Source organism: Lynx rufus, unplaced genomic scaffold, assembly GCF_022079265.1.
Source record: "Lynx rufus isolate CCGP_SWC_20201006 ecotype Redwood Valley unplaced genomic scaffold, mLynRuf1.p SCAF_8, whole genome shotgun sequence".
Lineage (NCBI taxonomy): Eukaryota > Metazoa > Chordata > Mammalia > Carnivora > Felidae > Lynx > Lynx rufus.
The window spans coordinates 11714323-11728142 of NW_025814896.1; the positions used below are offsets into that span (position 1 = coordinate 11714323).

At 49.6% G+C, this 13820-nt stretch overlaps 1 protein-coding gene and 1 long non-coding RNA gene across 5 annotated transcripts in view; one reads left to right on the forward strand and one right to left on the reverse strand.

Annotated features, from left to right (window-relative positions):
- Positions 1-1845: 1845 nt before the first annotated feature.
- On the reverse strand, positions 1846-5839 carry LOC124502887 (uncharacterized). The gene is made up of 2 exons (XR_006960082.1): positions 5184-5839; positions 1846-2375 (listed from the first exon to the last, which is right to left on the reverse strand). It is a non-coding gene; the product is annotated as an uncharacterized LOC124502887 (long non-coding RNA).
- The window catches only part of UBE2V1 (ubiquitin conjugating enzyme E2 V1), a 31262-nt gene continuing 22108 nt past the window's right edge, over positions 4667-13820 (forward strand). The window contains exon 1 of one of the 4 annotated variants that reach the window (XM_047067482.1): positions 4667-4768. In XM_047067482.1, coding sequence (XP_046923438.1) covers positions 4747-4768 — 22 coding nt within the window. In that variant the 5' untranslated portion in view covers positions 4667-4746. Of the gene's footprint in view, positions 4769-5046; positions 5196-5988; positions 6122-13820 lie in introns of those variants that run through there. The other 3 variants (XM_047067481.1, XM_047067483.1, XM_047067484.1) reach the window with 3 other exon arrangements.

Below are 13820 nucleotides of genomic sequence, written 5' to 3' on the forward strand. Positions count from 1 at the left end.
CTTCAGCAACTTCATCAAATGTTAAATAAAACATTTTCATGTTATGCTTCAGACACACCCCAGAGGGACATCATTCCATGTATGTGCCATGAAATGCCATTAGCAAGTGTGTTTCCCACACCCACTCAATCTCAGACCCCCTCCCCAGGCATTCTACTCTCTGTCTTCTGGGTGCCCACGATCCTTCCTGTGAACAATTTGTCAGCTTTACATTCTGTAGTTTGTATTATAAAAGCTGTAGCAGGAGGTTGGGGAGTTTTTTCTTAACTATAAATTGGAAATAGGATCATAAAATTATATAATGTTATCTATAAGCTGGCTACTCCAAGTGCGGTCTGCGCATCCCCTAGGGGCTTGTTAGAAATGCAGCATTTCAGCACAACCCCCACCCCCAAACACACATACAGAATCAGAATCTGCATTTTAACAAGACTCCTAGTGATTTGTGTGCACATTAGAGTTTTAAAAAGTATTGCTCGGGGGGCACCTGGGTGGTGCAGTCAGTTAGGCATCCGACTTCAGCTCAGGTCGTGATCTCACAGTTTGTGAGTTTCTGTGCTGCCTGCTCAGAGCCTGGAGCCTGTTTGGGATCCTGTGTGTGTTCTCTCTCTCCGCTCCTCCCCTGCTTGTGCGTACTCTCTCTCTCAAAAATAAGTAGACATTTAAAAAATATATTGTTCTAGGGGCGCCTGGGTGGCTCAGTCGGTTAAGTGGCCAACTTCGGCTCAGGTCATGGTCTAATGGTCCGTGAGTTCGAGCCCCGCGTCGGGCTCTGTGCTGACGGCTCAGAGCCTGGAGCCTGCTTCAGATTCTGTGTCTCCCTCTCTCTGACCCTCCCCTGTTCATGGTCTGTCTCTCCCTGCCTCAAAAATAAATAAAATGTTAAAAAAAAATAAAAAATATATTGTTCTAAAAAATAATACTGTAGGCTTCAGCAAGTATGCTGCATTTTTTACATTTTGAAATGTAAAAATGCAGGAGGCATTTTTTCTTAACTATACCTGTGAGGCACTCATGCCTTTCACATCACACAGATTCCCAAACTGCCCAGATGTTTTCCCACCTTCTTGAGAATAGTGTTTGAACGCTGGGGAACAGGCCACATGTGTCTCTTCACTGGAGCACTGTGCAGCCTCCTGTACCTACCAGGTATGCTTTTGACTGTAAATAGCGAAAACCTACCTTTAAGAGCAGCTTCAGCAATAAAGACACTTATCTCACATCTTACGAAATCTTAAGAAACCTGTAGGTAGACAGCCCCGGGATTCCTTCAGCAGCCCAACCACATCATCCGAGGTCCTAGCTCTTGCCATCTTCCTGTGCTAGCACCTTCTTTCTCTGTACACCTGTAATGTACCATAGACTTTGTGGCCTCTTGATCGCCACAGCCCCAACCATCAAAAAACCTCCTTTTATAGGATGGAAGAAAAGGGACAAAAAGCTTTCTCCTCAGTTATTCTTAAGGGAGGGAAACTTTCCAAACACGTCCCCTCCTCAACTCATTGGCGGGAAAGAACTAGGTGACCTGCGCACCCTGGGACCAATCACTGGCAAAAGGAAATGGTTGTGCCAGTGATTAGCTTGGATTCACACCTGGAACCGGACCTTCAGCCTCCTAAACAAAACCAGCTATGTGGGCACGAAGGGACATGGTGACTGAACGCAGTCAACGGAGTCCAACACACCCCCTCTCTGGCTCCCCGCCTCCAACCTTGCTGCCGCCCCATTCAATCTCCTCAAGGCCGCCAGGCTGCAATTGGTAAAAAATGCAACCCCGCCCACGCTTTCCTCCAAATCTCCCAAGCTCCCCGGAGGAAACGGCAGGTGCCCCAGGGTTCAGAGAACTGAATTCCAAACCTGATTTTATTCCTTCCTTGTTGTGGGATCCTGGGAAAGCATTCCTACGCTTCTGAGCCTCAGTTTCCTTATCTGACAAATAGAGATGATAAAAGCTTCTCTGCAAGGGTCATTGAGGATTAATAAGAAAAATAATAGCTAATACTTATACGGCACTCGCTCTGTGTCAAGGCCTTCTCTAAATTCTTTAGTTCCATTAACCATTTTAATTTTCCCAACAATCCGATAAACAGGACTCTTGTCCTGTAAACAGCTACCAGCTCCAGCGCAAGGCGGAGATGAGGCGCAGGCACCCGCCGAATCCGGCTCGGGGGACTGGCTGTGACTTCCGAAAGAGGGGATGGAGCTTCTCGGAGGGAGCTTCAGCGCCGAGGACCACAACTCCCGGCAGGCTCCGCGACGCCGCTGAACTACAATACCCAGCATGCCCCGGACCGTCGGGTTTAACCTATTCCTCCTGCAAGGTGTTCCGCACCGGAATTTTTGCTCTACTGTGACTTTTGCTTGCAGAAATTCCCCTAGAGAACCAAGGAATCTATGCGAGTAAACGTTTAGGAGCATCGTGGATAAATGGCTTGTGTTTTCATCCTCACTCCTTCACCTGTCAGCTCTGAGTCTGTTTTCTCATCTCTAAAATGGGGATGTCCCTAGAATTTGCTGCATCCAGTTGCTGAAAGGTTTAAAAACTGGAAATGACGGCTTGGTAAATATCAGCTAGCGTCCCCTCCTCCCTCTGTGCTAAAGAGTTTTATCAAAGCATTTCATCTCTACAGCAACCCTATGAGGTTGATACTATCAACCCCCCCCCCCCTTTTCAGAAGGGGGAACTGATGCCAAAAGAGATTCAAGTCTCTTTCCTAAAGTCACAAAGCAAAGGGAGTGGTGAAGGAAGACAGAAACCCAGAAATTTTCACTCCGGAGGTGAGTCCACTTTAGGAGCCCAAATGCTTCCCACTTGCTACTGAGGCTTTCCAATGACCCAGAGTCCAAGGCAAATATTTTCTGTGCTCTTCAAGATAAACTTGAATCACGTGATAAACGGGACACTCTCAAGGTGATTACCTGTTGCCAGGCTGGGAAGGAGACGCACGTGGCACTTTGAGAATCAATTATAGCTGAATCCGACCAGGTTGGAGAAATCAAGGAAAGTTTCCCTGAGGGGGTGATGCTGGATCTGAGAACTGAAGAGCGGAAGAGCGAGCTCAGGCAAAAGCCCTAAGGGTAGAGGGCACGTGTTGCAGAGGGCTTGAAAAAGGCCAGTGTTGCTGGAGAGGTAGAGGCAAGTCTCAGAGGTACAGGCTGTGTTAGGAGGGGGGAAAGAGGCACCCAGGGTGCAAATTTTAGGGAAGTATTCACTTGCAGGACAGTGCAGGGGCAGAAGTGAGACCTAAGACTAAAAGTCTCCTTAAATGAGGCTTAAGTGAAAGCTCTAGACATCTCACAGGTGTCTTACTGGTCCCGCCCTAGGCCTTTGGTTAGGGTGGCCATCCATCGTGGTTTGCCCAGAAGAGTCCTGTTGTCCTGGCACGATTATACCGGGCCTTCTTTGAATCTGACGTTCCTCTTGGAGGAGCATTCTATGGTCACGTGACTTGTAGAGCCTATCTTATCACAAGGAAATGGGGAGCCACTGAAAGATTTAACTGAAGGGCGTTTTGAGCAAATTCTGCCTGCCACACAGAGACTGGACCATGGGGGCAAGAATAAAGGGTGCTGAGGTCACCCAAGTGGGAGACAAGGACAGCCTACCCTAAGTAAGAGAAATAAATGGAGCCGAGAAATGCTTAGGAGGCACTGCTGTCAGAACCAGGTGATGCAATGGATGTGCTGGATGAGAGCTTCCCATTTCCTTGTTGCCTGTTCTGAAAGTCCCCGTCCTTCCTCTGCCAGGGTTAGCTGTGTTACCTTGAGGCAGTCCCTTTACCTCGCAGCTTGTTTGTACATCCGTTTCAGGGCTTCTAAGACCATTTACAATAAAGGAGCAGTCCCTTCTTGGATTTAATATATATTTGCAAACATGTGTCTGTAGGACCTTTGCACATGCTGCTCCCTACCTCCTAATCATTCAGTTTCAGTTTCAATGTGACCACTTTAGGAGGCCCCTCTGCTGCCCCGTCCCTGCTTTACTCTCCGTCCTATCATAGTTATATATTCTTTCCTATTTCTTTGTTAACTGGCTATCTCCGATTAAAATGTAAGCCCACAAGAGCAGACTTCAGGGGTATGTATCCATTCCCACAACCTAGCACAGCGCCTAGCACATAGTTGTTCTTAGTAAATATTTCTTTGGATGAATAAATGGATTGATAAGTGAATGAATGAATGAGTGAATGCTTTCCCTGACAACTTAATGCCCCCCAACGTTCTCTGGCCAGGGAGCATGGATCCTGGAAGCAAGACATTTCTGGCCTGGGTTCAAATTCAGACTTAGTCACTTAACTGCTAAATAGTGATAAATCGCTTAACCCTCCTCAGCTTCATTTTTCACATTAATCCCGACCTGGTAGAGATATTGCGAGGCTCCAGCTAGATAGGAAAACGCTCGCAGCGAAATAGGTAACTTTTTTTAAGCTTTCTTTTCTTCTGTATCTTTCATAATCGAGTCCTCCCAAGTCCGATCACCCCCGCCCTTCTCACCAAGCACCTCAATAACTCCCTCGCACCCGAGCCTGGAGGGACATGCACATTGCTGGGCCCTCCCGCACACAAATCCTGTTTCCTCCCTCTCTGAAAAGGCAGGGAAAAAACCTTCCCGGCAACGGGTCGCGCGGTCGGCGTAGCGGGCGTCAGCGGTGTCGTCTGCGCAGGCGCGGACGCCTGCGCAGAAGGGCCCGGGGAAACGGGTGGGGGGTGAAGAAGGGGCCGGCCTTCGAGCGACAGCGACGCAAGATGGCAGCCACCACGGGCTCGGGTGAGCTGGGGCGCCGGACCCGGCCTGCCGAGGGGGCGCGGGCTTGGGCCAGGGACTGGGGACCCGCAAAGGCCCTAGCAGCGGGACCAGGGCCTCTGCGCTGCCTCTGTCCGCTGGGCTCCGCGGCGGCGACCCTGGCGGCCAGAGTGGGGAGGAGGAGCAGGCGGTGGCCGGAAGCACGGGCGGGGGCCTGAGGGGCCTGTGGGCGGCGCGGCGGGGCTCACAGGCTTCCCCGGGCGGCGTGAGGGCCCTGTTGGGAGGAAGGACCCGGCCCCAAGGCAATGCTGAGCGGCCGGAGCTATCGAGGGGCGAGCCCAGAGGCACTCCTGAGGAGACGAGGCTGGCGGCTCTGGGGGAGATCCACGGGTCCCCTAGAGGATAAGGAAGCGCCCCTAAATGGATGAGAGTCCCTTACCGGGTGATGGAGGTCCGAGTGAGGGGGTAGCCATCCTTGGGATGTCCGTTTGGCGGGGACTTCAGAGAACCCCTTAGGATGGATGGAAGGAGAAAACGATCTCAAGGGGGTGACCGAGGATCCTCCATTGGTTAAGGGGACGGCTCCAGCGTTAGTTTGGGGGATGGGGTTAGCCGAGGAAATCTCTATGTCGCTTGGAAAGGGGGCGTCTTGGCGTGGCTGGTTTTGGCGGAGCGGGGGGGATTAAGGGCATCAGGACTGGCGAAGTGAGAAGGGAAAACGATCTCTCAGATTCCAAAGGGGAATGACCCCATCGTTATCAGGCTTTTCTTTGAGGAGACATGTTAGGTTTTAGGAGCCAAGCTCTGAGTGGGGCAGCGGTGGGAACTTTCGACATTGGGTGAATTGGAAGCCCTGGGGGTACCTGTTCGGTGCGGGAGGTCCACCGAGGGAAGCCACATGCAATGGTTGAGAGTGGGGGAAAGTTCAGAGATGTTTCTCTCCGAAAAGAAAAATCTCCTCTCTCGGGTGAGGGAAGCATACCCTAGTAGTGCCTGTTTTACGGAGACTGTCACTCCGTTCCACTCCTTTGGATGTTGGGAAAAGATAAGTGGGTTCAGCTCAGCAGTTCCCTATTGAGTGGATGGGTATGGGGAGAGGGACAAGTGAAATGAGAAGTCTGGGTGACTGGGGCAGGAAAGCTGAGCAGATCCCCATCTCCAGGATGCAGCAGAGGGAATAGGGGGGCTGTACTTTGGAGGAGGGGGAGTGCTCCCAGTCTCGTGTAGGTAGAGGGAAGCAGCATTTATTTTGAGACTGGATTCGCTGTTCTACACTCTTTAGATGGGCCAGAGGATCAGATCACGAAGAGTCCGTTTCCGAGTTAACGTTCCGCAAATGGGCATCAGGGGATGGACTCAGATGGCCTTCTTGAGGAGGTAGGGTGAGGATTAGCTGGGGGAGGTCCCCCAGAGACGCTGATAAGGTAAGAGAGAATCCAGAAGTGCAGGATTTGGGGGAAGACTCAGTGTCCCCCTTATGGAGAGGCGGCTGTACCTGTCGGCCAAGGAGGTCCTCTCAAATGCGGGGACAACGGGTGACCTCTGATGAAGCAGGCAGGGCCGCCAGCCCGGCTACTGAAATCCTCTGGCTAGTTAAGGCCACAGCATCAGCACTGTCAGGGGAGGTGACCTAAAGGGAACGGGGCGATGGGAGTCCCGTCTTTCCGGGGCGATGCGCCTCCAGTGTCCCAGGGAGCCATCCTTGTCTGTTGCAGTGGCCGTGGAGGGGATTGGCTGTAGGGGTTCAGACCGAAGTGACCTGTCACAAGCTGCCTTTTAAACTTAAAGCAGCAGTGGGGTCCTTTTAAGCAGTGGGGTCCTCCGGGGGGAGGGAGGAGACCACACATCCTTTTCCTGGAGTTTGGTTTCAGCTGGAATAGTGCTGAGTCAACTCGTCTTGCACGATACTGCCACAGAAGAGAGAGGCTGAGTCAGGCCAGCCTGCTGTGGGAAACTTCGCACCAGAATAGCACCCCTGTCAGGTTGCTAGGAAGTGGGGGGCACAGCGTGCCCGTGGCAGCCAGCGTTATGGTTGCGTTGCAGCTCGGCCCTGTGTGCAGGCACTTGAGATTGGCCACCTACAGTCCGGCTTAGCAGCTACTTGATTCTAACTTCTTGAGGCCCTGCCAGTTGATGATTGCTTCATAAATGCTACTGCAGTCAGATCAAACCTCATCGGCTGCTGTCCTAATGTCAAGAGCACTTGGCATGGTTTGGGTGACAAGGAGCAGGCTTCCAGGTGCTCCAACACAGGCTTCCCGAAAGTCCTTTGTCTGTTTATTCAACAGATGTTTATCGAGGGCCTGTTGTGTCCCATTGTGAACGGTGGGTGAGAGAGACACAGCCCCTGGCCTTCAGGAGCTTCCACTCTAGTCGGGAAGAAAGCCGCCAAAGGAGTAAATAACGATTAAGGCAGTTTCAGAAAGCAGTTGGCGCTACGAAGGAAATTGTGCGATGTGATCAAGAGCAGGTGGGGAGGTGATCTGGGAAGATGACATTTGAACGGTTAGAAGGGATGGCAGGAGCCAGCCCGACAGTGTGTATCGTAGGCAGGGGAGGCGGGGACAGTGAGTGCAAAGGCCTCATGGCAGGACCAAGCTCAGTGTCCTGAAAGAACAGATTGAAGGCCTTCCTGTGCAAGAGAGGCTTGCTAAGGAGATGAGTTGAAGAGCTCTAGCTTTGGATTTTGTTAAGTGTGAAGGAAAGCCATCGAGTGAGCGAGTGGTATGCATTAGGCCTTCAGTAACTGTTTGTTGAATGAATGAATGAATGAATGAACGAACGAGTCTTAAAAGGAAGGGAACAACACAATCTGGCCTGTGCAGAGTGCCGAGGGTAGAAGCAGAAGGGCCTTAGTTGGGTTAAACCAAAACGAATGTTCAGGCTTCTGCTCTCTAACCCTGAGAAGTCACTCAGGTTGGTCAGGGGCCCCGAGGCCTTCCTTAGGTTTAGAACCAGCCACCTGATTAACCTGTGCCCTCGTTGCCAGGAAACAGCTGGGAAGCCTGTGAGTTCCTGTAAAGGGCTGCCCTTCATTTTCTTTTGGTCCAACACCTTGGCATCTCCCTTGGTTCTGTGCTGCGTGAGTTCTGCATAGACCCTAGAGGGTGGTACTGTGAAAAGCCCCCGAGACTCCTTCAGGATGCCCGTGCTGTGGCGGGTGACTGCCTCTGCCGTGGCCAGGATTGCGGGACCTCAGGCCCTTGGCTGCCAGGTCCTTCGTCTCACCCAGCATCCCACGGGCTTCCCTGACAGTTGCCCAGCAAACCTGAGTGCCCCAAGAGTAACCCCTGATGGGGTGTGATTTTAAGTTTGCATTCGCTGGAGTGGCCTCCTCTACACATTCAGCATATGTGCAGACTTGACCGTGTGGGCAGTGGGGGCTCAGGAGCCCTCCGTTCCATTCAGGGGTGTTCCCAGAGAGCTGGAGATGGGAGATGAGAGCCTGTAGTCCGGGAAGTTGGGCTTGGTCCTGTGTGTCTCGCTGTGTGAACGTCTTGTGCCGCTTGTGGCCGCCTGCCTCTTGTACAGCGTGGGCCCTGCGTTCGGGAGAACCGCTCACCTGCCTCGCGCTCCGCTGGTGGAGGGGAAGCGCTGTGTTGGGCCAGTACGACCTGTTGCTCTCTTCAGGGATTCCCAAGGTTAATTGTGACGATTGTGATGTTCCCCTTCGTGGGAACTTTCGAACCGTGCTTTTCACTCCAGCACACGCTCTCTCTCCTGCCCCTTCCCTCTCACCTGAACTGTAGCTACAGTACTTTGATGAAGGTGGAATACAAAAGGTGAAGTCGGGAATCCTCTGTTTAATTCCGAAAGGCCCCAGTTGAAGGACGGAGCAGTGTATTTGGTGGAGTAAACGTTTAACACTAAAATACTTCAGAGTTTTCCGGGTAATTTGACTTCCCTGTTATGTCATCTCATGCAATGCTCCACAGCCTAATGGGCTAACCAGGGAAAGTGCTGTCCCCACGTCATTGCTGAGGGAGATTGGTGGCTGAGCGGTGGCACTGAGACTAGAGCCCCGGGGTTTTGCTCCACCGCCCTCCCCAACCCTCTCCAGTGCCTTAGCAAAGAAACGGAAAGGCCTGGAGTTGGGCGTATGCCCTTCCTAGGTCTTGGGGTGTTTCGTTGATCTTGGTGAGAGAAAGGGCTTTAAAGAGAAGGATCTGCAGCTGTAGCAGGGTCCCTTGTTACAGGAACCCTGGCCACTGTTCGTCCCATTCTGGGTAATGTGCTGTCCTGTGAGCGTGAAATCCACTTTTAAGGAAGTTCTTTCTTGTGCCTTATACTCGGTACCTCATACTCACTGGGCTTGGGGCCCCTCGTGTCACGTACGAAGCAGGACTTGTCTTCCATCACGTGCAGGCCCTTCAGACTTCTTTTGAAAGATTACTTCTGGGGCTGACTGTGTGCTAGACGCGGGTTTCAATTCAGTCAAATTAAATGATCTCAGTCCTCCCGGCAGAAATTTGAGACCCGTGTCTGTCCTGAAGGTGAGAAAATAGGCCCAGAGAGGGGAAAGGACTTGCCCGGGGCGCAGAGCCAGTGATGTGTAGAGCGAGGGTGCAGGGCCTGGGGCAGTTCTGCTCCAGGGCGCTTGCTCTCGGCCGTATTCTCATTCTTCCAGCCCCCTTTGCCTTCTCTCCAGCCAGGCATCTCACATTCCTTCAGCCCCTCGCAGGTCTGTTGACATTTCCGACTCGGCCAAGTGTCTTTCACGGGTGGATAGTCGAGGCCCTCAGGTAGGATTCTTTCCTCACACTTCCACCCACCCATCACAAGTCCAGGAGGTATAACCCAACGAGAGATGCCCGATCCTCCTCTCCATCTCTACTCTTGCCATTCTTGCCCAACCAGAACCATCTGTCTCTCCCCTGGAAGACTGCAGAAGCCAGCTTCCGGTCTTGCCCTTTTCCAGTCCGTTCTCTAGAGGAGGCGCATGAACTCTTGCAGACCGAAAGCGGAAACCGCCACTCCCCTGCAGAAAGCCCTCAGAATCAAATCACCCTGCGCTTAGAATCAAGTCATTCTCTTTTCTGAGGCGCAGACGGCCCTCTGTGATCTGGGTCTTGCCCACCCCCTGACCTCATGTGGTATCACGCACACCTCTGCTCTTCCTCCGACCCCTTTGGGAATGCTCTGCCCCCACATCTTCACATGATTGGCTGCTTCTTGTTCTTCCGGTCTCCTCTCTCCAGAAAGGCCATCCCTAACGACCCCCATTCGGTGTAGTCTTTTGAGTCATTATCACATGTCTCCTCTGTCCTAAAGCACTCACCTTGGGGCACCTGGGTGGCTCAGTGGGTTAAACATCCAACTTCGACTCAGGTCATGATCTTGTGGTTCGTGATTTCAAGCCTCACGTCGGGCTCTGTGCCGACAGCTCAGGGCCTGGAGCCTGCTTCGGATTCTGTGTCTCCCTCTCTCTCTGCCCCTCCCCTGCTCGTGCTCCTATGTCCTCGGCACCCAGCACAGTCCCTTTCCCTAACATAGTAGGTGCTCGGTAAATATTTGTTGACTGTTGCAGTGAATTAATCAAAGGTCTCACCTTGATGTGGCCAATACGTAAATTTGACAGATTTTGGAGGAACAGTGTGTCTGATAAGACAGAAGCAAAAGTGACTGACTCTTCAGCTTTTCAAAAAGAAAAGCCCTTGTCCTGATTAGTTGGTATTTCTAAAGGGACTTTAGCATAGACTTAACTCTGTCCTCTCCTTCCCTAACTGTCCCGACACATTCCCACATCTTATTCTTTGTCTCCACCCCTGTCAGAAAATCTGGTCCTTGTCCCTGGCCACCCTAGTGTCAGAGAAACACAAGGTCTCGTAATTTGTCAGCAGCTGTCGGTTGTCCCATTGTGTGGACTGTAAAGATAGATCGCCACTGTTTCTTCCCCTGGATTGGCAGTTCTTAAACTAGTGTGCATCCGCATCACCAGGATTGCTTGTTCAGTTGCTGGGCTCCACCCTTAGAGTCCCAGATCCAGGAGTTCTGTAGTGTGTTGTAGTGTTCTGGGATGGGGCTGCGAATTTACATTTCTAGTGGGTTCCCAGATGATGTGTAGGCTGCAGGGCTGGGGACCATACTCGGAGGACCATTGCTGTAGAGGAGAGAAAACACCTCCTCTGGGCAGGCACTAACTAGGGAGCCAGACTGCACTGGCCAGTTGCTCAGGAATAAAAGTTACCCGCTGCCAACTTTCTGTCTACTTTTCAGGAACATTGAAGCTGGTGCATCACCTTCCAGGCCTCCTTATTTTCCAAGACAGAAGCAGCACCAGACTCCTAGCTCAGTTCACTATCTTCTTAAAATAGGCAACCAAACCAGTTTTAACTGGCAACTTTCAGGAGAAACCTGTGAGGCTTGGTCAGGCCAGGGTTTTCCAAGATTGCATGTTGTATAATAGCAGCTGCTTGGTGGCCGTGATTTTCCCAAAAGATGTTTTAAAGGGCTTCAAATCCATTTCGTACCACAAATATTTTAATAGGTGGCTGTGTTTCATATTACTGCATTAAATGTTTTATTATGACGTGGTATAAAACCCTATCAAATATTCATGCTTTTTCAACCTGGTTGTCATATTTTCTTTGTAATATCCTGCAGCTGCTGACTTTTCAGTTTATATTTAGCCGGGAGAATAACTGGCTGACTTTCGATACTGACACAGATCCAGGAAAAATCCTTCTGGAAAGAATTCTGAAGTAACAGGAACAAATATTTTCTTTTTAAAAATCTTGGATTACTGTGGTATTTTAGCACCTTGGTGAAGTTATCTTAACATTTTCATGTTAACTTTTTAATAGTTTATTAAGATTAGTTAAGAGTTCATTTTTACATCCTCTGTATTGCCCCTTGAAGCTGTTTCTCCAGCTGTCTTTTGGTGTCAGATTCACACAGATATTAGGAATCTTAAGATTTAGGTTGATTCAGTAGATTAAAAAGCCATAGCAATTAAACATATATTAGAGCATTCTTAAGTTTTTCTGATCTGTTATGCTTCAGTTCTTCGACGTGTGTGGATTTAATTTTTAAATATATTCACTGAAGAAGCACCTGGGTGGCTCGTTCAGTTAAGTGTCCATCTGTTGGTTTTGGCTCAGGTGATGATCTCATAGTTCATGAGTTCAAGCCCTGCATCGGGCTTTGAGCTGACAGCACAGAGCCTGCTTGGGATCCTCTGTCTTCGTCTTTCTGTGCCCCTTCCCTGCTTGTGCTCTCTCTCAAACATAAGTAAACATTTAAATATATTCAGTGAGGGGCGCCTGGGTGGCGCAGTCGGTTAAGCGTCCGACTTCAGCCAGGTCACGATCTCGCGGTCCGTGAGTTCGAGCCCCGCGTCAGGCTCTGGGCTGATGGCTCAGAGCCTGGAGCCTGCTTCCGATTCGGTGTCTCCCTCTCTCTCTGCCCCTCCCCCGTTCATGCTCTGTCTCTCTCTGTCCCCAAAATAAATAAACATTAAAAAAAAAATTAAAAAAAAAAAAAATATATTCAGTGAAATCCTATGTTAAAATTAGGGTATCACGATTTTAAGCTTATACTCTCCATTTGGGATGGGATGAAGTCCTAACTTATGACTGGTGCACTCACAAGGTCTATAGGATCCATCCATCCATCCATTTATTTATTTATTTATTTATTTATTTATTTAATATTTTATTTTTAAGTAATCTCTACCCAACATGGGGCTCAAACTCACAGCCCCAGGATCAAGAGTCACATGGTTTACCGACTGAGCCAGTCAGGCACCCCTGAATTCCACCAATATTTGGATTTATATCCCTGGATAGGCCCTGAAGTTCTAGCACTAGGGCATAGTCAGGCCATTTGGAGTTGAGTGTGCTTGCTTTGTAGAAAATACTGATGTAATAACTTCACACACAGTTTCTATGGTTTAGAATATCAGTAACATGCTTTCATATATGTTTTCTGAAACAAAGTTCATTTTGTAGTGAAGAATCCTTTGACCTGTGTGGTTTGGGTAAAAAACCAGTTTTCCTTCATTTTAAAAAAATGTAGGTTTCCCTGAAAGTATCTATTATACTTGATTTAAAAAAGCTAGTTATCAATTTTTAATGATCTCAAAAGACGTTAGGTATCTCCGTTACGTGGTAGCAGTGTTCAGTGTCTTGGCCACATAGACCATGTTAGAGTTTATGGTGGGAAAGGAAGAGTTGGGTTGCGTGGGGGCTCAGTTGGTTGAGCGTCCACCTCTTGATTTTGGCTCAGGTCATGAACTCCCAGTTTGTGGGATCGAGCCCCACATCAGACTTTGCGCTGACAGTGCAGAGCCTGCTTGGGATTCCCTCTCCCTCTCCCTCTCTCTCTCCCTCCCTCCCTCCCTCTCTCTCTCTCTCTCTGCCCCTCCCCTGCTGACACTCTTCTTTCTCATAATAAATAAATAAACAAACAAACAAAAAGGGGAAGGAAGGGTTGGTGCTGTTTCTCCAATCAGGAAATGTTTATTAAGTACCATTATATGACAGGTAACATAACAGATTCAGGGGAGGCAGGGTTGAATGAGTCAGAGCTCTAACTCAAGAAGCTCCAAGAGTGAGTCAGACAATAAAAAGGAAATAAAATAAAATGTAAAGAAAAAGAAAAGGCCCGGCACAGACATTGTGTGAGGGTAAAGGTATGTGAGAGAGGGGTGCTTGACAAGACCTCTGTAGACTGCCTGGTTTTCTAATTTAAGATTCCTATTTCTTCTCAAGATCATTCAGAATTCAATGTGTAACTTTCCTTGGGCTACTGAAAATCCATACTCAGCCCCTTTGATAATCTTTATGATGTCAAGAATTTCTTTTAATAGTGCTATGAGTGTTTCTGTGCTGTATTTTCAGAAATAAACAGAGTTTCAGAGTTAGGATTTTGTGACATCGAACATTATTCATTCTGAAATAAGATCCCTTGCTAGCACCCAGCCACCCATTCATTCATTCAACAAGCATTTGAGTGCATACTCTGGCAAGGCACTCCTTGAGGGGTTGGAGGTTTGGCGTGAACCAAAGAGATGAAGCTTTGCTCTCGTGAAGCTTATTTTTGTTCAGATGGGGAGAGACAGTAAACCACTAATGAA